The sequence below is a fragment of the Aotus nancymaae genome, unplaced genomic scaffold (genome assembly GCF_030222135.1).
Source record: "Aotus nancymaae isolate 86718 unplaced genomic scaffold, 86718_ANA_hifiasm-v0.15.2.pri h1tg000044l, whole genome shotgun sequence".
NCBI classification, from domain to species: Eukaryota; Metazoa; Chordata; class Mammalia; order Primates; family Aotidae; genus Aotus; species Aotus nancymaae.
This window is the reverse complement of record NW_026988458.1, coordinates 3,658,311-3,683,979: the sequence shown is the minus strand read 5'-3', so window position 1 is coordinate 3,683,979 and position 25,669 is coordinate 3,658,311. Positions and strand designations below refer to the sequence as shown.

Here is a 25,669-nt window from a genome sequence, read left to right as displayed (position 1 = left end):
CCTGTAGGCTTTAAGCATATCCATGCTTGGACCAGCACATCTCCTCTTTCTCAACCAAAAAGATCAAAAAGATGCTATCCCAGTACCCATCTGCCAAAGCAGTGGGAGGACTTCAGCAAAGTGTGACACAGAAGGGAAAGTTTTCAGCTCTGAGGGGCAGATGCGGAGAGATCAAGCGCTTGGAAAGCAGAGTCCCCTGGGAGCTCCGGTGCTGCACCTGTGGCCCCTGAGGCGGCCCTGCCCTCTCCTCCTGGGTGTTGGATGACACTGGTTGCACAGGGCCCGAGGTGTTCCCTCCACCTCGCAGATGTTCCACCTCAGCTCATGGGTGCAGCTTAATTTTGTGTCAGATCCTATCGATAATGTGTGGGTTATTTCAACTATGAGGCAAAGTGCAAATGGGGAGTTACATGTCAGTTTATGATATTTGCCCTTTTTCATATAAACATTAAATATTTCATACCTCGCCTATTGTACTTTTTTAGACTTAAATCTGAAATTTAAAATATAGATGTTTATAAGCTATGAATCTTAAATATTGGGAGAAAGAAGCTTTCTGGAAAATGTATAGTATTATCTGGTGGAACCATTTTATTCCTTTCCTTAGTGGGAGAAATACACATTTATCAAGTATTACCATTTAGGAGTTGTTTTCATCAGGCGGGGTATATTGATATAAATGTTAATTTTTAACATTCGTAAGTTGCAGTCTGACTAAATTGTTTTTTTTTCTGTGATTTCATAAGTCACAATTTATATGACCTTAAATATGATTTAATTTGAAGTACTGGTATATTTAAAGGTGCTAAAACTAAATGCATGCATCTCTACCAGTGGTTCTCAACCCAGTCTCATTTTTCCCCCTCCCCGCTGAAAGGACATTTGAGAGTGTCTAGAGATGTTTTTGGTTGTCACAATGAGGTGTGTTTGCGTGCACTGCTGACTGGGTAGAGGCCAGGGATGCTGCTTATCGTCCTTCAGTGCATAGAACAGCTCCCACGACAAAGACAGGGTGCTGATCAATACCCATAAATGTCTTTTTTTTTTTTTTTGGAGACAGAGCCTCTCTGTGTCACCCAGGCTGGAGAGCAGTGACGTAACCTCAGCTCACTGCAACCTCCACCACCCGGGTTCAAACAATTCTCCTGCCTCAGCCTACCGAGTAGCTGTGATTACAGATGTGCACCACCACACCCAGCTAATTTTTGTATTTTTAGTAGAGATGGGTTTTCACCATGTTGGCCAGGCTGATCTTGAACTCCTGACATCAAGTGATGCACTCGCCTCAGCCTCCCAAAGTGCTGGGATTACAGGTGTGAGCCACCACGCCCAGGCCAATAAATGTCTTTTCTAGACAAGTGTGTTGTTTTAAAAGCATAATTTAGCCCACCTGGGGGGATTTCAAGGATGGGCGCACAATCCTTCCATTTTGACACTTGAGGATACATATTGTCCCTCCTTTTCCTTCCTTAGTGGTCAGACATTATTGCAAGTACTTTTTTTGATAGATTTTTGCTCTTATTGCCCAGGCTGGAGTGCAGTAGTGGTGTGATCTCAGCTAACTGCAACCTCCACCTCCTGGGTTCAAGAGATTCTCCTGCCTCAGCCTCCCAAGTAGCTGGGATTACAGGTGCCTGCCACCACACCTAGCTAATTTTTTGTGTTTTTAGTAGAAACAGGGTTTCACCATGTTGGTTTCGCTGATCTCAAACTCCTGACCTCAGGTGACCCACCCACTTCAGCCTCTCTGAGTGCTGGGATTATGGGGTGAGCCACCATGCCTGACTGTGGGTACTTCTTAAAGTCATTAGTCACATAACTTGCATAGCAATCCACTGGAGGAATGATAGGTTAAATTTTATTACCTGTGACTTTTGCAACATTGTCTTGTTTTTTTATTTTATTTTTAAGAAATTTTTTTATTTAGAGACGGGGTCTCGATAAGTTGCTCAGGCTGGAGTGCAGTGGCTATTCACAGGCGCGATCCCACTACTGATCAGCAGTTTGGACCTGCTCTGTTTCTGACCTGGGCCAGTTCACCCCTCCTTAGGCAACCTGGTGGTCCCCCGCTCCCGGGAAGCCACCATATTGATGCTGAACTTAGTGCGGACACCCGATCGGCATAGCGCACTACAGCCCAGAACTCCTGGGCTCATGTGATCCTCCCACCTCAGCCTCCTGAGTAGCTGGTACTACAGGCACATGCCCCTGCGCCCGGCAACATTGTCTGGTTTTAAAGAAAGAAGTATGTTTGTGAAAGTCTTTTATGCTTGTTGAAAGAACAATTTTACATGGAATTTTTTTTTTTTTTTTTTGGTAGTAGGAGCTTTAATAAAGTGCTTTTACTAATACCCCTAACGTGAGACCTACAACTTCATCCATCTTGAGTTCCTGTTTAAGGCCAAGAGCTTAAACTGTTGCCTACTGAGAAAATAATACCAAGTGGTGATTTGACATATTGACTCTTAATTTCTTTTTTTTTTTGAAACGGAGTTTCACTCTTGTTACCCAGACTGGAGTGCAATGGCGCGATCTCGGCTCACCACAACCTCCGCCTCCTGGGTTCAAGCCATTCTCCCGCCTCAGCCTCCCGAGTACCTGGGACTACAGGCGCGCGCCACCATGCCCAGCTAATTTTTGGATTTTTAGTAGAGACGGGGTTTCACCTTGTTGACCAGGATGGTCTCGATCTCTTGACCTCGTGATCCACCCGCCTCGGCCTCCCGAAGTGCTGGGATTATAGGCGTGAGCCACTGCGCCCGGCCAACTCTTAATTTCTATTTTTTTTTTTTTGAAATGGAGTTTCGTTCTTGTTGCCCAGACTGGAGTGCAATGGCACCATCTTGGCTCACTGCAACCTCCACCTCCCAAGTTCAAGTGATTCTCCTGCCTCAGCCTCCTGAGTAGCTGGGGTTACAGGCACATGCCACCACGCCTGACTAATTTTTGTATTTTTAGCAGAGATGGGGTTTCACCACATTGGCCAGGCTGGTCTCAAACTCCTTGCCTCAGGTGATCCACCCACCTTGGCCTCATTTCTTTTTTTTTTAAATGTCTACTTTTAGACAGAAAAGATAGGGAAATTAAACTGATAGAGGATATTTGTGCCTGTTGGGACATGCACATTCTAAAGCACTTTATATTTTATTTAGTGACAAACAAAACCGTATTTTCTCCAGATTTTTTATGCTAAATGTTTAAGTTCATATATATATATATATATATATATGTCTCAAAGGCTGACTTGGAAGTCCATTCAGTTATAGTACTGATTATAATTAATTCTTGAGTAATATAAGGCATTATCTCAACCACTTCCAAGAAGAGTTACTGAAATGCTAGGTTGGAAACAGCTTTTTTTTTTTTTTTTTTTTCTTTTTTGCAGAAAAGAAAGAACAGTTAGAGAGATGCAGCAGAGGAGGAAGGCAGAAAAGAGATGAGATGGAAGAGGACATGATAGTTTTTTTTTTTTTTTTTTTTTTTAGAAAAAAAGAAAAAAAAGAATGAAGAAGAGGAGGAAAAAGAGAGAGAGAATGGGAGTATTGCTTTCTTGCCCAGGCTAGAATGCAATTTAGTAATGAGTTTTGAAAACCTCTTTTATACCGATAATTATACTTAATGATGTATTCAGGAAAAAATAAGGGAAGAAAATAACCAACAGCCAACCAATATTTCATTTAAACCTATGATATGCTATGCGATTACTGAGGAGTGATTTACTTCCAATTATGTAGTCACTTCTGGAATAGGTGTGAGGTGGTAATGTATGGTTTGTGTATTTGAAGTGGAGAGTTCTATAAATGTTTATTAAGTTTACTTGTTCCGGGACTGAGTTCAAGTCCTGAATGTCCTTGTTAATTTTCTGTCTCGTTGATCTATAGAATCGTTAGCTCTTCTTGTTACATTAATCCTTTTGCCATTATGTAATGTCCTTCTTTGCCTCTTTTGATCTTTGTTGCTTTAAAGTCTACTTTATCAGAGGCGAGAATTGCATTTCCTGCTTTTTGTTTATTTATTTTTACACTCTGTTTGGTTGGTAAATCTTCCTCCTTCTCTTTGTTTTGAGTCTTTGTGTATTGTTGCATGTAAGATGAGTCTGGATGCAGCATACCGATGGGTTTTGGCTTTTTATCCAATTAGAATATATATAAGTTTAATACTGGTATTTGATGCTAGCTGGCTGTTTTGCCCATTAGTTGATGTAAATTTTTCATTGTGTTAATGTTCTTGCTTTTTGATATATTTTTGGAAAGGCTGATATTGGTTGTTCCTTTATATGTATAGTGCTTCTTTCAGAAGCTCTTGTAAAGCAGGCCTGGTGGTGGTGAAGTCTCTAAGTACTTGTTTGTTCACAAAAGATTTAATTTTTCCTTCGCTCATAAAGCTTAGTTTGGCTGGATAGGAAATTCTGGGTTGAAAGTTCTTTTCTTTAAGGATGTTAAATATTGGTCCCCACTCTTTTCTAGCTTGTAGGGTTTCTGCTGAGAGATCTGCTGTAAGTCTGATAGGTTTCCCTTTATGCGTAACCTGACCTTTCTCTCTGGCTGCCCTTAGTATTTTCTCCTTCATTTCAACCCTAATAAATCTGGCGATTATGTGCCTTGGAGTTGGTCTTCTTGAAGAATATCTTTGTGGTGTTCTCTGTATCACCTGAAGTTGAATATTACCCTGCCTTGCTAGCTTGGGAAAGTTTTCCTGAATGACATCCTGAAGAGTATTTTCCAACTTGGATTCATTCTCTTCATTACATTCAGGTACACCTATCAAACGTAAATTAGGTCTTTTCACATAGTCCCATATTTCCTGGAGGCTTTGCTCATTCCTTTTTATCCTTTTTTCTCCAATCTTGTCTTCTCGTTTCATTTCACTGAGCTGGTCCTCGACTTCTGATATCCTTTCTTCTGCTTGATCAATTTGACTGTTTAAACTTGTGCATACTTCGTGAAGTTCTCGTGTTGTGTTTTTCAGCTCCATCAATTCACTTATGTTCCTCTCTAAATTGTCCATTCTCGTTAGCATTTCATCAAACCTTTTTTCAAGGTTCTTAGTTTCTTTGCATTGGGTTAGAACAAGTTCTTTTAATTCACGGAAGTTTCTTATCACCCACATTTTGAAACCTGCTTCTGTTATTGGAACACACTCGTTCTCCATAAGCCTTGTTCCGTTACTGATGAGGAATTGCGATCCCCTGTAGAGGCAGAGGCACTCTGATTTTGAGTATTCTCTGCCTTTTTAGGCTGCTTTCTTCCCTTCATTATATATTTATCCCTCTGTCGTCTTTGTAATTACCGACTTTCTAACTAGGTCTCTGAGCGGACGTCCAACTTGTTGATTCCCAGCGCCGAAATCTGAGCAATCCACTGCACCGGCCAAAACAGCGGTGTTAAGATTGATGGTGCTTTTCTGCCCGGGAATCTCCGGACTCTGCACCAAGAACTGCCGCTCTAAGGCACCAGCTAAACCGCCGCACCGGCCACAAGAGTCGCCCTGGCGACCCGTGGGGCTCCTCCGCTGGGAATCTCTTGGTCCGTGAGCAACAAATATTCGTCTGAAAATGTGGCGTCCTCTCGTTCTCTGCGCTTTCACTGGGAGCTAGGTGCCTGAGCTGCTAGTGATCAGCCATCTTGGATCTCTCTCGGAAACAGCTTTTTGAAGCTATCTCTAGCATCATAAGAAACCAGGTTGGTATTAGGGATTTTTTTAAAATGTGGCTAAGTGCTTTGGATAAAGGGATGGTCAACAGTAAACCTGAAACTTTTTAAGGAACCCACAGTGACCCTTACGTGACTGGTAAATCTGGGTTTTATTTTTATAATTTTTAGACTTAAAAAGCAACTGTCTCTTGTTCTGGGGGTTTCTGATACTGTGTTGGTCAGCAATGTTACCATGCCAGGTTATGTTACAGTTTGAAACAAGTGCATGCCAAGGGCTTTAATAGCTGTGTAGATTGTTAATCAGCATTCATGACACTGTTGTTTCATCTAATTGTAGCAGCTCTAATTCCTGTCACGAAGCTCATCAAAGAGGACCCAGAGGAAGAGCATTTATGATGTTCTGTAAATGTGCATGGTAGAAACACTGTGCAGTCTTGGAATTTAGGGTGCAGGATGGGCATACAGGAAGTTGAGTGATGAGGGGAGGAGAGAGAGAGCAGAGTGGCTGTGGCAGCCCTGTGCCTCTGGGGCCTGGCTCCATATCCAGGTGGACGTAGGGCTGCCAACTGTGGTCATGACAGACCCCAGAGCTGGGGGATCGGCCAGCTGCAGGTAGCGCAGCAAGCCTTGTTGTGTCTCTTCTAGGCCCATAGTTGATAATGATTCTGTGCCGGGTCTCATCGTGTGTTGGTCTGGAAGAAGGTGAAAACGTTTGCGATTGACGGGAATTCAAGGATCTTTTCATCTTGGGGGTCTCAGCGTCTGCTCTATCAGCTAAGGCAGTCTACTTATAAAGAAAATTCCTTCAAAACTTTTGTTGAGTAAAAAGTAAAGCTGTAAGAGTTAAAAGACAAAGCTCTTTTGCCATGAAACACTCAGTCAGCTTTGGGCTTCAGTCAGTGGAACCTGTGACACATCTAGCTTCTCTGCTGCAGAGATAATTGGAAGGACAAAAATATTGATTGCCTTGTTTGAAAAAATACTGTTTATATTTGCGGGAGAGCATATGCTTTATTGTCTATTAATTGAGCTTTATAGAACATACTAGCATTTCTCTTATAGCTGAGCTGTTTTAAATATTAAGGTCAAATATACAATGCAGGAAGTTCTTCAAGAAAGGCCAATTATAGTGTAGCTGTTTAGAGATAATTCAAGATGATGAAATTACTTTAAATGCCACTTTGAACTCAGTTTAAGATGTGTGCCATATTTAGAATGCCATTTCTAGGTTATTTAAGTAATATCCAGTTGAGTGTTGGAATGCAGTTGGGAGTAATATGATGAATCTGTCAGACTTCTGAGCATCCCGGTGGATTACAGGTGGGAGCTTGCTTTCCAGTGTGTGAGGAGAGAAAAGACCTAATAATCCTAAAGGGAAACTGAAATCAAGTAAGATAGTTTATTAAGTAATAATGCATTTTTTATTTGATAAAACTTTCTGGAAAATTAAATGGTCTTCCAAAATTTCTAATACATTTCAAAAGTAAAACTTTTAGAAATAACATGTGTTGTACTGGTGAGGCGGCTCATACCTGTAATCCCAGCACTTTGGGAGGCTGAGGCGGGCAGATTACTTGAGGTCAGGAGTTGGAGACCAGCCTGGCCAACATGGTGAAACCCTGTCTCTACTAAGAATACAAAGATTAGCAGGGTAGGGTGGTGGGTACCTATAATCCCAGCTACTCAGGAGGCTGAGGCAGGAGAATCACTTGAACCCTGGATGCGGAGGTTGCGGTGAGCAGTGATCATGCCACTGCACTCCAGCTTGGGTGACAGAGCTAGACTCCATCTCAAATAAATAGATCAATAGCATGTGTTACTACATGTATTAATTACATGTGTTAAGGCCTGGCATGGTGGTTGATGCCTGTAATCCCAGCACTTTGAGAGGCTGAGGCAGGCAGATCACTTGAGGTCAGGAGTTTGAGACCAGCCTGGCTAACATGGTGAAACCCCGTCTCTACTAAAAATGCAAAAATTAGCTAGGTGTGGTGGTGGATACCTATAATCCCAGCTACTCAGGAGGCTGAGGCAGGAGAATCGCCTGAACCTGGGAGGTGGAGGTTGCAGTGAGCTGAGATCACGCCACTGCACTCCAGCAAAATGCAGTGGTGACAGAGCCAGACTTTATCTCAAAAAAAAATTTACTTGTGTTACTGTAATTTTGAACGTATTTGCTTACATTCATATTAACTTTGGAGGGGGTTTTGGCTAATAGGCTATTTTTAAGTGTTTTTTATGGGTAATAATGATATCTGTTTACCTTTCTGAACTACTCATTTTTCTTGTTTTTCAGTTTTAGAAAGAGCATTTTCGCTATGTAAAGCACATTCGATAAAGGATATGGAAAATACCTTGCAGCTGGTGAGAAATATTATACCTCCTCTGTCTTCCACAAAGCACAAAGGGCAAGATGGAAGAATAGGCGTAGTTGGAGGCTGTCAGGAGTAAGTAGCAGATGTGCAGTGCTGGTGTTTAAGAAGTCAGTTGCTGTCTGTCTGCCTGTCTGCCTGCTTACCTGCCTGTCATTCATGCTGTCTAGTTTGACCTCAGTAATCATTTCCAAATGTAGTCTGATAGGACACTGTGTTTTTCAGTGATCCACTTTTTGATTAGGAAGCAATTCCAAGGAGCCCTGACTGAATTGTTCACTGGTGTGTGTCAGTGTTAGGTTTTGCTTGTAGTGGGGAATGGAGCCTATTTTTAACTGTTTCTGCTTTTCTGTATTTAACCGGACTTCATACCGCGGCATGTTTTTTGTGTTTAGGATAGAAACACTCAGCAACCTCTTGGTTTACTTGGTTAGAGATGTTACTGAAATTCACTTATGAAATTTGACAGTCCCTAGCTTGCTTCTGTTCTGTTTTGCTGCCGTGTTTGGTATGTAACTGTTGTCCTTGGGTGTGAAGGACACCTTCTGTCTCTGATGGAAAGTCTGCCGCGGCTCCTGTTTCTGTTTCTTCTTGCTTTCTGTTTGCGTGTCTGTGTTATCGCTCTCTGCCCATCCCTCCATTTTTAGCTGTCGATCGTGTCATCAGGTGTGTTAGACACGTGTGCATTTTACATGCTGGGGATGCTGCTGAATTGTCCCCCATTGCATTAGTGGTGCTGCCTCCCAGGAGCACCTGTTCCCTGCACCCCTTGGAGGTTTGTAGACTTGACCTTTGCTAGTCAAGTCTACAAACTTTCTTGTTGTTTTAACGCATTTCTCTTATTGATGGGGCTCATTTTCACATGATGGAAGCATGTGTGCATATATGTTGCCTGTTCTGTCCTTTCTTGTGCACTTACAACACTTTCTGGTGACAGCGCTTTGCAGGAGGCCGTGTAAGATGATGTATCAGCATTTGCCCAGGTCTGTCTTTCTTGGGCTAGCAAAACATCTCAGTGCTTGGAATGGATGTAAAGATTGCATTTGCCCATTTCATGCCAGGATGAGGCTCTTCCTTTCTGTGCCTGAAGTGCCCTTAGACCTAGAGTGCCAGAGATGCCAGAACAGTGAGGTAAAAGCAGCTGGGTGGTGTGTGCCATTTCTTGTGTGTCCCAAGTGGCCCCCATCTGGCCTCCAATGACTGTTACTCTTGGAGGATGGGGTCTGCCTGCTCTGGGACCCTATCCATGTCCGACTGCTTCGAACATGTGATTATATCTTTCTTCTCTCCGGGCAGAAGCCTGCAGTCAGCTCCTTACCTTGAACGTTCGCATTGCAGAGAGACTGCAGGCACTACAGCCAGAGAGTCACTCTCCTGAAGTGCATGAAGGTTTTATGTAAAAAATCGACATTTCTAGTGTAATCGGCTCATGTTCATGGAACGTTTACGAGGATCTTGTAGGTGTTGGGTTTGTGAATATGTGCTTCATGTCTCTGTTGTGTATTGATAAATCACGTCTGTATTATTTTTGTGTTTTTTATTGATAACCTATTTCTTGATCAAGGTGTGCTTATCTTATTCTCAGAAGAAAATTTAGACTCTAAATATCTTCTTTTTAGGTACACTGGAGCCCCATATTTTGCAGCAATCTCAGCTCTCAAAGTGGTATGTTTTCTTAAAAGTTCTTTATTGGGATTTTTCTGGTAAAGATTTTGATAATTTAAATATGATTAAAGCAAATGTTTTCTGATATAAATCTAAATAACATCTTAGGGTAATCATGGGTCATGGAAACACCTTTAAGTCTATCCTGACATCCTGTTCAGTAACAAGATCACTTCAATGAAGCCCATTTTTGGTGATTTGTATTGTACTCACCAAAGTGAACCTGGATGCCTTTGTGGGTCCCAGCTGAAGCGTGGATCTTGCAGTTTCCCATGCATTGAGCTAGTGCTAGCGGCCAGCCTTTTCCTGTGACCCGTCCTCCTGGAGGGTGGCCAGGCCAAGCTGGGCTGTGCTGGTGTGTGTAGCTCTGACCCTGCTTCTGCGGTGGTGGCAGAAGTCTGCCTTTCTTTCCAGGCATTGTGCTGTGTGCTCTGGCCCTTTGCTAAGCCACCTGGCTGGGTGTAACTCGGCGACTAGTCCGTTTCTTGCGCGTGTCACCAGGCCTGAATAACGAGCACTGGATGCCCGTGTCTGGCAGGTGGGCAGTGATGCTGGGGCCTTCTGGGGCCTGTGGATCGGGTCCCTGAATTAGCCTCCTGTGCTTCTTCCTCAGGGCGCGGATTTGTCCCATGTATTCTGCACCAATGCAGCCGCGCCTGTGATTAAGGCCTACAGCCCGGAGCTGATCGTCCACCCCGTTCTGTGAGTTGCTCTGCACCAGCTTCTCCTGGGTTCTCTTTCCCTCCTGAGTCACTTGGGAGTTTTGCACCGACACCGAGAGCGGCTGACGGATTTTCCGTCCTCGGAGTTTGTCAGCAGGTGCTGTAGAGGAAGTAGGGAAATGAAGGAGCCCATTCTTCTGTGGTCAGAATAAGACAAACACGGTGGGGTGAGAGGTGGTGGTGGGGATTTGGGCCTGTTGGAAATGGCCGGCCCCAGGTCCAGAGGCAGTGGGGCTCTGTGGGCTGTGTGTGACAGGTTTGCAGAAGGCAGAAACAAGGGGCCTCTAAGCAGTAACAAGACCCTTCCCATACTCAGCAGATATGTCTGGTGCCAGGTCCTAGTCTGTGTTCTGTGGGTCAGCATTGAACTGGGCGGGCAAACACCTGCCCCCGTGGGGCTCCCCTAGGCAGTCTGTGCTGTTGAGCTTGCTGTGTGGAGGTGTTCTCTCTGCCATCCATGACTGTGGCCACTGAGTGCTTGAAATGTAGCTGGGGGACACAGGAGTGGAGCTTTTGCTCTTGTTTAATTTTAATTAGGTGTGTGCTAGCACCAACTGGATCGGGCTGTGCCGCTCTGGAGACGGACAAAGGAGAGCAGCACATCAGGTGGTGAAGGAGGCGCAGAGAGCAGCAGCAGGGAGGGGGCTGTGAGAGTGGCAGCAGGGAGGGGGCCGTGAGAGCGGCAGCAGGGAGGGGTTCGTGAGAGCGGCAGCAGGGAGGGGGCCGTGAGAGGAGTGGTTGGGGCAGCAGCCCAGCATGATGACGCTTGGGTAGAGCCTGGCCTTTCCACACCAGGGAGGAGCCGGCGCAGAGCTCCAGATTGGGCACTGTGATGTGTCGGGGTGACCTAGAGGTGCAGGGCCGGGCCTTGCAGGGTGTGGAGCTACTGTTAGGGCTGTGGCTCTAGCACTGAGTGAACAGGGCAGGGCCGGTGTGGGTCAGAAAGGCTCCTGGGTGGCTGTTGGGCTGGGCCCCTGGGGCCAGGGTGGAACGGTGGTAAGGATGCATGGGAGGGAAGGGTGCAGTCAGATGGTGAGAGGGCTGGAGTCTGGGTATTTTTGGAAAGTTTGGGGGCGGGATTTGCTGACAGATTGGATTGGAAAAGGCAAGGGGCACAGACACCACCAAGGGTTTTAGTCTGAGCGAGTTGTCACTCCATGTGGTGGAGAAATGGGGGTGGGCTTGGGTGGGATGAAGATGAGGCGTTGTATGTGGGGCGCAGTTTTGCTGCCAGTTAGACATACAGGGGACGTGGCTAGTAGACATTGACAGTGGGGACGTGGACTTGGGAGTCATGCACATGTGTATGGCGCTTAAAGCTGGAAGATGAGGGAGTAAGAGGCGGTGGGGCTCTGCACTCAGATGCTAGGAGCCTGGGCTGGGGAGGAGGCAGGCAGCAACAGGGGCTTCCAGGAGTCAGCGAAGCCGCAGTTGCCAGACGGTTCTAGAGGGCCTGTGTGTGCCACTCTGGGTCGTTCGAGATGAGGCCTGAGAACAGATGGTTCATCTCATAGTGTGGGGTCCTTGGTGACCCTGACAAGGGAGCTTGTCGGGGAGGAAAGGGGACAGAAGCCTTAACAGCGGCTCTAGGAGAGAACACAGAGAACAGGAAGGAGGTGCGGGAAAGCAAAACCCTGTCTTGTTCTGAATGAGACACTGCAACAGCAGCAGTGCACTGGCGGGGGCCTGCTCTGTAAGGACACAGACCATGCTTTACAGCCACACGTAGACGGATGGAAACAAACTGGTTAACTTTAGAGGGCGGATGATTTTGAAGATAGCCATAACTTTTCTCCTAACTTGTCCTAAAAGCTGAAAGCTAGGCATCTAAATCTGGGCATTAAAAAATAGATCAAGGAGAGGCAGTGGCCAAATGCAGTGTGGGGCCCAGTTTAGGTCCTGAAACGGGAAGAGGGCGTCAAGAGGAAACGGGAGATTCGAACAATGCTGTGCTTTAATGAATAGTATTGAACCAGCGTGAACTTAGTTTTGCTGAGCCAGAATGTGGGTGTGTGAGGTGTTAACCTCGGGAGGCTGGCAAAGGGGACGTGGAACCTTCTGCACTGGTGAAATAATAAATCCAATTTGTAAATTTGTTTTTTTTGTAAATTGTTTTTTCAAAATAAAATGTAAATCAATACATGAAAGTAAATAAATGCAAAACGGTAGGTAACCCCCGGTCCTTCATTGCCCTGTTTAGCGACAGCCCCGGTGCTGCTCATGAGGTGGAGAAGTGGCTTCCCCGGCTGCATGCCCTTGTCGTGGGACCTGGCTTGGGTAGAGATGATGCGCTTCTCGAAAATGTCAAGGTAATGTGTAACTCTCTCACTTCCCTCACAATGGGCTTGGCCCTTAGTATGGTGAGGGTGGAACAGAGGCATTTCTCTGCATTTTGTGTAGTGTTCTGTGTGCCTCTACATGGCATGACTGAGAGGAGATTTGAGGGCCAGAGGAGAAACTGAGCGCAGAGGTGGTGAGGAACAGCGCTGAGGTCTGCTTCCCTCTGCCCGACTGTTTTCTCACGGAGCAGCTGCAGGTGTGTGTGGAGTTGCTGAAATGTTTTATGTTTGATGTAAGGAGAGGGTGAGCAGGACTCGAGAGCTGACAGAGGTTTGGGGTCAGGCCTGGGTGTACATCCCATGCACCCGCTTCTTGCTGGGAGACCCTGGGTTTCCCTCAGCTTCCTGGGCAGCTGTTCCCACACAGCCCTGGAACCATACTCTGCTGACATCAGGCTGTGCAGTGACACAGGCCTGCTTGTCCACACCCACACGCATGCACATGGACACTCATTCATGCTGGTTTTTCATGCTTAAAGTTCATCTTATGCCCACCTGAATCCAAAAAGATGGAAATTGTTTATTCTGATGACTTTGTGTCTGCTGTAAATAAGTACCACCTGGGATCAGGGGCAGTAACAAGATGGGGATGGCTGCTAGCTCTGTGTTCTCTGTGTCCTCTGATGCTTGCTGGGCTGCTGTGTGTCCCTGGTGGGGTCGTGCTTCTGGGGCGTTGCATCCCAGGGACTGCCCTCTGAGACCCTTTCTCGAGTTCCTGGGGACCCCTGTCAGAGCTCCTGGAGGAAGACAGTGCCAGACAGCCTGGTGCCACAGCGTGTTCACATGTGCGAGGTGCGGTGACTGCAGGTGGATCAGAGGCCGGACATTAAGTGAGGGACTCTGCTGGAAGCCCTTAGAAGGTGCCTGGCCATACTGTGTTCCCAGACCAGCAGTCACCCTGAAAATGTCAGCCATTTGCGTGGCACTCTATTAGAGTGCTTAGTTAACAGACGGGTTTCTGAGGCTGTGGGGGCTTGAAGGTGGTGAGCGATGGAGCCAGTAGTGCAGGGTGAGTCATCTGAGGGCAGGCAGATGCAGGCCAACACCGTACACACCAGGGCAAGCAGCATGGAGTTAGCATGGGAGCCCATCTTTGAGCTAAAAAGGTCTTACCCGCTCACCGAGAAGTAGGAGGTGGCCACGCTTAGGAGCAATAGAACCCTCTATCATCCCGGGGAGAGGCTCTCAGTGGGGGTCCCATCTGCAAGCGCTGGGTCTGCAAGCACAGCTGCTTCTTCCTGTCCAGCTCTACATCTTAGGCGTGTGGATGAATTAAAGGTGAACAAGCCAGAGTTCTCTGCTTCGGGTTCTTTTCTTTGTGAATGTAAGTTCATAATTTAAAAATTGGTATCTTCAAAAACCACTTTGCAGCGTGGAAATGTGAAAGGTGGGAAGTGAGGATGTGCCTCGCTGCCCTTTCAGCCCAGACTGGGGACCTCGAATTCTGGTTCCTGTAAGCGCTCGGCGTGGTCTTGAGAGTCCTCGGGTCATTGAGCACGGGCTGTCTCCTTGTCAGCTTCCAGCTCGTGCCTGGCGCAGAGCAGAGGCTTCCTGCTTCATCGACATTCCTGAATGAGGTCATCATCCAGCGTAGACCTGAAAAACCCGATTAGGTAGATTTCTGTTCATGTCCTCATTCTTCTGATGACAAATTGAGTCCTGGCAAGGATTCAAGACGCCAAGGGGTCTTGTAGCAAGGAAATGGTAGAGGTGGTTTTTTAAAATCAACTTTATTTTGATGATTTACCTACCATACACTTCACCATTTAAAGTGAACTACTCATTGGCTTCAGGTATATTCACAGATGTGCAGCCATCACCGTGATCAACCTTAGAACATGTTTACAGCCTCAAGAAGCCCATCCCGTTAGCATCTGCTCCCCGTCTCCCCAGTCTCCGGCAGCCACTCATCTAGTATACTCTGTCTCGATGGATTCGCCTGTTCAGGACATTTCATATGAATGGAATTACACTGTATGTGCTATTTAGTGACTCATTTTGTTCACGCTGCTTTTTTTTTTTTTTTGAGATAGAGTCTTGCTTTGTTGCCAGCCTGGAGTGTAGTGACCTGATCTCAACTCACTGCAACCTCCACCTCCTGGGTTTAAGTGATTCCTCTGCCTCAGCCTTTGGAGTAGCTGGGGCTACAGGCGTGCGCCACCATGCTGGGCTTTTTTTTTTTTTTTTTGCATTTTAGTAGAGACAGGGTTTTACCATGTTGGTCAGAATGCTCTTGAACTCCTGACTTCATGATCTGCCCGCCTCAGCCTCCCATAGTGCTGGGATTACAGGTGTGAGCCACTGTGCCTGGCCAACTCTGCCTAATTTTATATTAGTTATTATATGTTGTAGCATGTATCGGCACTTCATTCCTTTTTATATCTAGTATTTCATTGCATGGATATACCACCTTGGTTTATCTGTTCCCTAATTTATGGAAAATTGTTTTGTTTCCACTTTTTGTGTGGATGCGTTTTCACTCCTCTTGGGAGCCAGTGTTTCACCTTCTGAGACACTGCCACCATGTCCCATGGCAGCTGCGCTGTTTTTATTACGGGAACCAGAATGCGAGGTCCCGAGTCTGAGCTGCAAGGGCAGTGAGGCACACCCTCACTTCCCACCTTTCACATTTCCATGCTGCAGAGTGGTTTTTGAAGATTCCCCCGCAGCGTGCGAGGTCTCTGATTCTTCACATCGTCCCCAGCACTTGTTACTGTTGTTGTCTATTAGTAGCCCCCTGGTGGGCGTGGAGTGGCCTCATTGTGGTTTGGTTTGCATTTTCCTGGCAGCTGATGCTGTTGAGCATCTTTGCATGTGCTCACGGGCTGTTTGGGTACTTTTTTATTTTTTGAGACAGATTCTTGCTCTCGCCCAGTCGCAGTGGCGTGATCACGGCTCACTGCAAACTCCACCTTCTGGGTTCAAGTGATTCCTTTGCCTCAGCCTCCCAAGTAGCTTGGACTACAGGCACCCACCATCACACCCAGCTAATTTTTGTTATTTTTGGTAGAGATGGGGTTTCACCACGTTGGCCAGGCTGGTCTTGAACTCCTGACCTCAGGTGATCCACCCACCTCAGCCTCCCAAAGTGCTGGGACTACAGGCATGAGCCACCGTGCCTGGCCTGTTTGGGCATCTTCTTTGGAGAAGTGTCTATTCATGCCCTTTTCCCATTTTGAAAATGGTTTGCCTTTTTATTATGGACTTTTAGGAGTTCTTCACATACTTTCTTAGAGATATGATTTGCAGCTGTCCTTTCATACTGTAGGTTGTCTTTTCACTTCCTTGATGGTTTTGTTTACAGCACAAATTTTTCATTTTGAAGTCCAATTTAGCTATTTTTTTCTTTTGTCCCTAGTGCTATTGGTGTCTTATCTAAGAAGCTGTTGCCTAACGCAAGTTTACGCCTACATTTTCTTTTAAGAGCCTTGCTGTCTCCGCTCTTGTATTTAGCCGTGCGCCCGTGTTGAGCTGGTGTTTGTGTGTGGCGGAAGGCAGGCTCCAGTGTCATTCTTTTGCTTGTGGGGTCCGGATGCAGCACCATGTGTTGGGGAGACTTCTTCTTTCCTCCTGACTTGTCTTTCATTCTCCTTGAGAATCCATTGACCCTAAATGTGAGGCTTCTTCTGGACTCTTGTTTCTGTTCTGTTATCTGTACAGCTTTCCTTCTGCAACTACCCAGTCCTGATTGCTGTGGCTGGGTAGGAAGCCTTGACGTCGGAAAGCCTAAGTCCTCCAGAGTTGTCCTTTTCAAGGTTGGTATGGCTCTCCTGGGTCCCATGCAATCCAGTTTTGGATCAGCTTGCTGATTTGCAGAATAGGCAGCTGGGATTTTGGGTAGGGATGGTGTTGAAACTGAAGATCAACTGGGGGAATGTCTAACATCATCTGGCTTTGAGCCCAAGTTGTCTGAATCGAGAGCATAGGCTCTTGACCAGTGCACCTGTCCTCACACTGTGCTCTTCTCACAGCTCATTATCAGTGTGTCCTGGGGACTTTTTCATGATAGGATATGCGGATATTCCTCATTATTTGTAACAGCTACATCAGAATTTACTGTGGATATACTACAGTGCATTTAACTAGTTCATTTACTGTTTGCAGCTTTTTTTGTGTTACATCAGTGGTGTCCTGAATCTGTGTATTTTGTCCACTCTTTTGGATATTTTTTAAGATAAATTTTTAGAGGTTCCATTGCTGAATCAAAGAGTAAGGATGTTTAAATTTTTGAGAGATGCCCCCAAATTTCTCCCCTAGTGTCCCACGGTTTGCTTTCCCATGGGTGGGGACACCCTTCTGCGCTGGGTGCTCTGATGCTGCAAATCTTTCTAGGAGACCCGTGTCACATTGCATTTTCCAGGGTTTGAATATTCACATTTGACTACTATTTGTAAATACATTAAAAGAAAACACAGAAACAGATGAAATGTCAGATTGTTGCCAAATACTGCAACATAAAATCAGAACCTGATCTAAAATCTGAGTGAGTGAAAGGCTGACAGTTTTAACAGTAAAATCAAACTCAGGGCAAGCAGACAAAGAACCTTTTTGGTTAATGGAGGAAATCAGCTTCCGTGAAGTCTCAGGTACCTGCTTCCCTGGAAGGGGCTGTGGGACAGACACGCTGCTAATGCTTGGACCAACGTCAGAGCAAAACAGACATCCCCACAGCTGGGATACGCATCACCAAACAAGCTGAAATGAGCAGTTTGTTAGGCAGGCAGCTAATGCTTTGTCAGCTTTCGAATTTCATTTAACTTTTAATATACGTGACTTTAGTTTTCAGTACTTTATTCTTGCTTAGCATGTACTTTAATGTTCTCTATTCTTAGCATGTTCTTGAATGTTTTTTAGTAGGTGTCTATCAAGTCAAGATCACTTTACATGCTACTGCAGTATATAATCTTGTCACAATGTATTGGATCATAAGAATAAAAATAACCAATGTTGATTACATGTATGTGTGTGTATCTCTGTACATGTAGTATTTTCGTGGTTTTTTTTGAGACAGAGTCTTGCTCTATCACCCAGGCTAGAGTACAGTGGCACAATCTCAGCTCATTGCAACCTCCACCTCCTGGGTTCAAGCGATTTTCCTGCCTCTGCCTCCTGAGTAGCTGGGATTACAGGCGTGTGCCACCACGCCTTGCTAATTTTTGTATTTTTAGTAGAGACAGGGTTTCATCATGTTGGCCAGGCTGGTCTCAAACTCCTGACCTCGTGATCCACCCGCCTCAACTTCCCAAAGTGCTGGGATCACAGGCGTGAGCCACTGCACCCAGCCACATGTAGTATTTTTTAAATAGAAAACCTTTGAAACCTTCACTGTAATCCTATCAGGGAAAAATGATTCCCTGTTTATTGTCACTTGTTACTTTAAAATATGTAAGTAAAGTGATACGAAAAATATATAATGACTAGTGATTTGGGGAACTCGCAAGGATTCTCTGAATGCTGCAGATTGGTACCTGCTGGAGAACTGGAAGCCCTCGGTGTGGCGGTGGGTGTGTCTTCATGGGTTAGCCTAGGAGCCCAGCTTTGTTTATAGCATTTCCACTGGGCTTCACCTTTCAGAGTTCCCAGTGTCCTGTCTTACTGAGGGGCTCTGGCAGTTCATTGGGTCTTGCTTCTCTATTTATTCATTTACTTTATTGTTTTCCATTTATTGTTTGATGACCTGATGTTGCATTTTATTAAGAGTCTGCTCAGTTTTCTTGCACTGCTCTTGGGAAGTGTCTCCGTCCGTTTTGTACTGCCCTAGCAGTCCCACAGACTGGGTCATTTATAATGAACAGGCGTTTCCTGCCTCACAGTTCTGGAGGTGGATGACCAACATCAACGTGCCAGCATCTGGTGAGGGAGGAAGGGCAGGAAAGTGACCCTTAATGCCCTTTTTAAAGGTCATTAAACCCACCTGTGAGGGCTCTGCCACATCACCTTTTAAAGGCCCCACTTCCCAGTGCCCAGCTAAGTTTCACCGTGAGTTTTGAGAAGACACGCGTCCACACCATAGGCGGAGGCAGCAGGCGTGGTGCTCAGCTTAGTTTTCTCTTCTGGCAGGGCATTTTGGAAGCATCAAAGGCCAGGGACATCCCTGTGGTCATCGATGCGGTGAGTTGACCTCTCTCCTCCCGGCTTGGGGTCCCGGAAGGTCTGTCCAGTGAGCCCGGCTTTTTGTTCCATGCAGGATGGCCTGTGGCTGGTCGCTCAGCAGCCAGCCCTCATCCAGGGCTACCGGAAGGCCGTGCTCACTCCCAACCACATGGAGTTCAGCAGACTGTACGACGCTGTGGTGAGTGAGTGGACCCCCAAAGGGTGGACGCGAGCTCCATTCGTCCTAAAGAGGGTGAGGGGCGAGCTCCATGCTTCTGCCCAGCCTGTCCCTGTGGCACATCTCCGCAGGGATACAGACCTGCAAGTCATCGCTGTGCCTCTCACAGCGGATGGCGCTTCTTCCCATCGTGCTCTTTGATTGGATGAACGATGGTGTGGTGGACTTGGGACAGGCAGGGACTCGGGTCAGCCAGTCCCTGCCTGCAGCACACTCTGGACAGATCACTTCTTCTCTGTCCTGAGTGCCTCTTCTGTAATGTGATGATGGCATCTGCCTCACAGGGCTGTGAGATGAGGAAACCTGTGTAAAGCCATGAGTCCCCACATGGTAAGTGTCCCATCAATGTTAGCACCCGGTACTACGGAATTTGTATTACTCCTGCAAAGCTCTGAGAACCCAGCCTCGGTGTCCTCCTTCAGCCTGGTCTGACCAGGTAGAGGACGGGCACTGGCAGGCACTGCGTCAGTGTCTGCTTGGAGGAGTTGCTGCAGGTGATATCCTGGGCTTCCTCCCACCTACGCGGCCTCTAACCGGTGCCCGGGTGATCCTTTCAGACGTGAGAGTGCGAGTCTCATGGCAGATGGGACAGGGCTACCCGTCATGTCACATGTCGTGTGTCTGAGGAAGGCTTTGCTTTTTCTGTGTCTTCCTGCGTTGCTGTAGTTCAGAGGCCCCGTGGACAGTGATGACCGCCATGGATCTGTGCTGAGACTTAGCCAAGCCCTGGGCAACGTGACGGTGGTCCAGAAAGGAGAGCACGACATCCTCTCTGATGGCCAGCAGGGTGAGCGGCGGCTGGCCTCGTGTGGGCTGGTGCTGGGTCAGGCAGCGTGACCACACTGAGTGTGAGCCCCAGAAGACCTCTGGTGTGCACACGTGTTCACACGCATTCTGCACAAAGGGATTCCTGATGAGCTCGACAAACACACCTTTTCCAGAGTCCATGTTTTTGACTTCTCACTGTTTTGCTGGGGAGGTGACGGTGGTAAGAGCAGGCTTTCAAGTTGTGGGCTCCACCCATTGGCTGAATTGCTGTGCCTTAGTTATGAGAAGCAGCCTGGCAGGCGGGTGCCTGGAACAGCAGGGCATGCTGCAGAGTCCTGGGTTCACGTCCCCAAGCTGCCACCTTCATCTTTCATCTCACTTGTGGCATCCACGATCCATCTGGTTATTTGGGTATTTTGTTGCATTTTGTTCTATCAAAATGACTGGACAGCGCAGAAAGCCCTGCACACTCATCCAAACGCCCTCATCCACATGCCCTTGCACTCATCCAAATGCCCACTCATCCACACACCCTCGCACTCATCCAAACGCTCACACTCATCCACTGCCTCACACTCATCCACACCCTCACTCATCCACACGTCCTTGCACTCATCCAAACACCCACTCATCTACAAGCTCTAGCACTCATCCACTCCCTCACACACTCATCCACACATCCTCATCCACACGCCCATGTGCTCACATTCAAACACCCTCACCCTCATCCAAACGCCCACTCATCTCCTTCGCATACTTATCCACACACCCTTGCACACATCCACACACACTCATCCACACACTCACTGATCCACACTCGCACTCACATCCACATGCCCTTGCACACTCACCCACACATAGCTGGGCACAGGGACCACAGAGCTCACGTTCTCAGAGGGGCTCTTGGCACCTTTGAGATGAGGGTTTTTAATCACTGGAAGGCTGTCTTGGGTCTAACACATTCGGACAATATAATACCTGTTTTTAACATTTTCCAAAGAAAGAGAATTCCCACATTCACAGGCACACACACAGTTAGGAGCGGGTGGAGGCCTCGCTCGGCGTTGTCCCATGCGGTTGGGCTGGGGTTTCAGGTGAACTCTGCAGTGTGGGCTGCAGGCGAGGGCTCACCCTCTGGGAGCTGGTGGGAGGAGCTGGACACCGGTTCCAAGCTGCGGGTGTCTCCACCAACCTGCAGTGCTTGCTACATAGCGGGGCCTGGGGCAGCCTCATCGCTTCGTGCCTCGGTTTCCTCTTCTGTAAAACAGAGATGCCTCCAGCCCTTGGGAGGGACAAACAGGGAAGAGCCATAGGGGCAGGATGTGAGTGGAGCCTCAGGCACTCCTGGAGGGTGCGGCTCTGGCTGCGTGGTGTGCAGCCTTCCACACAGGCGGCCACTGTCACATTCACACACATGCCGTGCTGACACCTGCTCTCTACCCCTGCAGTGCTTGTGTGCAGCCAGGAAGGCAGCAGCCGCAGGTGTGGAGGGCAAGGAGACCTCCTGTCGGGCTCCCTGGGCGTCCTGGTGCATTGGGCGCTCCTTGCTGGACCGGAGAAAACAAATGGGTAAGGCCACATTCTCCATTTATTCTACCCTGAAACTGATTTTTCTAAGCTATCTCAGTAGCTCATTTGTTGAATAAGTAGCCCTGGAAACATTGAGAATGAACTCTGGGCTTCACTGGAGAGATCCCAGGGCACAGGCGAACCCTCTCGGCAGAAGCTTCCACTCCACACTCGGGCCTGGGGCAGGGGCGGTCTTCAGAGCTTTCCAGCTGGTTCGGAGGTGCCCGGCTATTGTGGGGAGTTGAGTGGTTTACTCTCTGTAACACAAATACTAAGAAAACAGACAGGGTCAAGGCTTACTTAGATACTTGTTCTTAAAGATGGGAATTTTCTTTAAGAGACAGCGGAATTCTAGGACCAGGGCTCGTGGCCCAGTTCTGCAGTCAGAACTCTGTGAATGCGGGCAGTTCTCATACCTCTGAGCACTTCCATTTCTCTTCTGTGAGCCCGTCATGGTGACAGCGGCATGTGCTAGGTGTCGTAGACCCGGGCTTCTGCAGGGCAGGCAGGCCTTCATCCAGTGGCCTCACCTGCCCTCATTGCTGGGATGGGGAAGTCTGGGGCCATCCCCCAAACTGTGTGTGTCCACATGAATTTGAAAGCCGAGGAGGTAGGGGCATGGGCAGGAGTCTTACCGGTAATTCTGCTAGGGTCACTCCAGTTCCCCCACGCCCCTCTCCCAGGAGATGCAGCCTTGGAAGCAGGAATCCACATTCTCATACCTCAGCTGCCCTTCACACCTGGGCGCTGAGAGCAGTTACACGGGGATCTGCAGCGTGTGCCACCTGGCTTTGCCCCGACACCTGCCTGCTGCATGCCCTGGCCCGTCTCCGAATGCTAGACGTTTCCCATGTGCCTCCTTTCAGAGAATAGCGGAGGGTTTGTGGTTTGCGCTGTGATAAAGCTGCTTTCTCCTCAGAGGCATATCAGACTTGAAATTGACAATCTGGGGTCCCAAGATTGAAATGAGAGTCAAAGCCAGAGCCCAGGGTAGCTGCAGCCCCCGGACTGTGATGCTGACTTCCCGCACCCCCTGCTGTCGCCCTCCCCACAGGTCCAGCCCTCTCCTGGTGGCTGCGTTCGGCGCCTGCTCCCTCACCAGGCAGTGTAACCACCAAGCCTTCCAGAAGCACGGTCGCTCCACCACCACCTCCGACATGATCGCCGAGGTGGGGACCGCCTTCAGCAAGCTCTTCGAAACCTGAGCCCACGCAGACCAGAAGGAAACAGGCACCTCGGATGGGGAGAGCATGTGTGACGGCAAAATCAGACTCGTGTGTGCTGAAGGCGCGTGCCAGGTTTTCAACTCCAGCATAAATTGGTTGTTGTTGAGAATTTAAGACTTTGGAATATTGCAGTTTTTGGCTAAACTGGATGCATGGTCAGAGATGTTATGGTGACACTAGCCAAAGCATTCCTGAACTTTCCTTAGCTCCTTGATAGTAACTGAGAAGACAGAAATGAAGAAAGTCACATGCAAATGAACTCTGAGCAGCACAACTGAATTTCTCGGCCTGCTCCAAAGTCGGCGCTTTCTACATGTTCTCTCTGCCCACGCGCTTCACTTTTCCCTGCTTCCCTTCCTAGCCTTCCCTCCAGCAGGGAGCGGGCACTGGTCCCCACGAGTCTCCCTGAAGGCCAACTACACTGACTGTTTCCTCTGACTGGGTCCATCGGGCACTGCTTCGTTGTCCAGCTCATCTTGTTTTAAAGTGGTGACTAGCTTGGTGCTGTTGGGCTGCTGGTATTTGGTTGGCTTATTGACATACTCCAGGGTAATCAGTGATCACTGTTTGGAAATCCTTTTGGAGGCACCATGGGAACAAGAAGGAAACATGAGTGACAGTGACCCTTGAGTAGGTGGGTGGGGAGCTCTGGGACGCCTCCTGTCCCACGCTCTCTGGGGTCCCTGTCCTCAGAGGTCCCATGATGCCCACCAGCCCCAGCAAGGCAGACCTGACCAGGGGTGGGCGCAGTTGAGGGCTGCAGTCTGGGATCTGCCGTGGCCCCCAGTGCTGTCTCAGGAGAAGGTTCTGAGGACTTGGGGCCTGCTGGGCCTGGTGCAGCAGTGACACTGAGGAGGCCTGGGGAAGAGTGTCCTGGTCGTGTGTGCTTAGGAATCAGCGCAGCCGTGTCCTCAGGGATGTTCACATCTGGCAGAGATACTGGTAACCGCAGCTTCGGCAAACGCTTCCTGGCAGCGTTGACCTTGGGTGAGCTTCTGCTGTCTGTGTGGTTTTCCTGGAGCAGCCTGACGTTTACTTATTCTCTAGTGCCATGTCTCAGTGGGGCTTGGTACAGTTTCGTGTCTGACATGTGCATTAGAGAATTCCTTATACTTTCATTAACGCCTTTCCACAGCAAGGGCCAAACCTGGTTCCCTTCAGAGTCTTTGGCCTGATGATGCCTCTTGGGTGATGCCCTGTGATGCAGACATGCCCCAGATGGATTCTATTCTACTTTCTTTAAAAAAAAAAAGATTGTTACTATAATTTCACACCTAACTAACTTCAGAAGCTTCCCTGTCTACATGTGAACCTTTGCAGAAAAAGAGTGCCATGGACATTTTTCCTTTGGGGAATTACATCTAAATTCTGGCAACTATTAAAAGACATCTGGTTAATTTAAATCTAGTGTGGTATTTTTTTCCTTAAACAGCTAAAGATCACCTTTCAACTTTCTTAGGTGAGGATATTGTGAGATGGCACAAATATATCAGCCTGTGTGTGTGACAGTCCCTCACCACCAGCGCCTGCCTCCCACGATGGCTGCAATAAAGAACCGTGAAGGATAAGCCTGAGGCAGCCCCTTCTTTCCTTGGGAAATGCAATTCAGCAGTCACAGGAACTCTCATGGTTTTGGTTACTAAGTTTTTGTTCTAAGTAAAACATCCCTTTGCTTAAAGGAGAGAATTTTTTTTTTTTTAATAACCAGCTCCTTGCTTCTCTGTTCTTTCTCAAGACCTTGTATCTTACGCACTTGCTCCAGACACTCCCAGGAGCTTTCCTGGACCAGGAGAGGAATGGGGAAGTGTGTGGGGGCCGGTGAGGCAGTGGCCTGGCAGGGCAGTCTGCCCCAGGACTGAGCGGCCCTGTCGAGATGCCTCGTTGTAAGGAGCTCTCTGGGGCCTTTTTGTATCTGGGTAGCTTTCCTAGGGTGATTTTCTAGGTGGGTGACTTCTGAACTGGCATTCTTTTCTGCAGACAGGAGCCCTGCCTCAGGGCCATGGTTCAACAATGAGCAGGGCTGTCCCCGCAGTCACGGGTCCTGCTGCTGCCTGTGCCCATGGGATTCAGAGATGCCCATGTGGCAGTAAGGGAGAGGCCTGGCCCAGGCTCTGCGAGCAGGAAGAGTGGAGCGGGTCACCCTGCTGGGTCACCGACAGCTGTGGCGCTGGGCTTACTACAGAAAGGCGAGATCAGGAGGAGCAAGGTGGGTGCTCCGGAAGGCCCTGCTCCTGCAGCCCCGGCAGCCTGCCACTTTCCACTCAGGAATCCTGTCTCGTTACACCTCACCAGCTGGCTTTCAGCTGGCTGCCCTGATGCCTCTGAACTCACTTCTCCAAGGCCCAGCCACGACCCCATCACTGCTGTTAGACCAGGCAGGCCAAGATGCCCCGCAGTTGTCAGGATGTTAAATGCAGCAGGACTGCAGACAGTTCTCAGCTGCGTATTTTCTATGGCAGACATTACTTTTATAACCAGAGTAAGATTGTGTTCTTGCTGGGGGAGGAGTGTCCCAGGGTTCACATTGCCTGGAGTCCCCCCTCTGCTTCAGACTGTGCTGCTGCGTGACCCATCCGCCTCACCCATCCCAGCCCCTCCCTCAGGAGGAAACGCTGCGTCATGCTGCCTGCCTGGGTCCCTGCTCTTCTGTTCCTGTTGTCTGCTCCCTGGGCACGGCCTGGTGGGTCTCTCGCACAGGCACATGTGCTGCTGGGTGCTACTCAATGTCTGACACGACTTCACTACATCGACAGTGACTCTGTAGCCACGACACCAGAACGCAGTGAATGTTTAGGCGCAGTTACTAACGTGTCAGTGGGACATTGTGGGTTGCCTTATTTTAATGCTGACCTAGCAGCCTCGACAGGAAGCTTTAATGTAAAGCTTTGTCCGTAAGGAAGCACAGGCGCGTCGTGTGTCATGAGCAGGTTCATGGCTGTGCTCCATCCTCAGCCCCCAAAGGATTTTTTGTCCTTTGTCCTTTGATCCAGCAGTTCCCATGTGGATGTTGTACGGCTTCTGTC

The 25,669-nt window shown here is 48.1% G+C and overlaps 2 protein-coding genes across 9 annotated transcripts in view; one reads left to right on the top strand and one right to left on the bottom strand.

Moving 5' to 3' along the window:
• Positions 1-24,049, top strand: part of NAXD (NAD(P)HX dehydratase) — a 27,310-nt gene extending 3,261 nt beyond the window's left edge. For 3 of the 5 annotated variants that reach the window (XM_012464760.2, XM_012464758.2, XM_012464761.3), the window contains exons 2-10: positions 7,951-8,101; positions 9,646-9,691; positions 10,305-10,393; positions 12,614-12,722; positions 18,813-18,863; positions 18,940-19,044; positions 19,750-19,870; positions 21,300-21,420; positions 22,475-24,049. In XM_012464760.2, coding sequence (XP_012320183.1) covers positions 7,951-8,101; positions 9,646-9,691; positions 10,305-10,393; positions 12,614-12,722; positions 18,813-18,863; positions 18,940-19,044; positions 19,750-19,870; positions 21,300-21,420; positions 22,475-22,625 — 944 coding nt within the window. In that variant the 3' untranslated portion in view covers positions 22,626-24,049. Of the gene's footprint in view, positions 1-5,313; positions 5,682-7,950; positions 8,102-9,645; positions 9,692-10,304; positions 10,394-12,613; positions 12,723-18,812; positions 18,864-18,939; positions 19,045-19,749; positions 19,871-21,299; positions 21,421-22,474 lie in introns of those variants that run through there. The other 2 variants (XM_021667877.2, XM_012464759.2) reach the window with 2 other exon arrangements.
• CARS2 (cysteinyl-tRNA synthetase 2, mitochondrial) overlaps positions 15,458-25,669 on the bottom strand; it is a 67,916-nt gene continuing 57,704 nt past the window's right edge. For all 4 annotated transcript variants that reach the window (XM_012464754.3, XM_012464757.3, XM_012464755.3 and 1 more), the window contains one exon: positions 15,458-25,669. In XM_012464754.3, coding sequence (XP_012320177.2) covers positions 25,595-25,669 — 75 coding nt within the window. In that variant the 3' untranslated portion in view covers positions 15,458-25,594.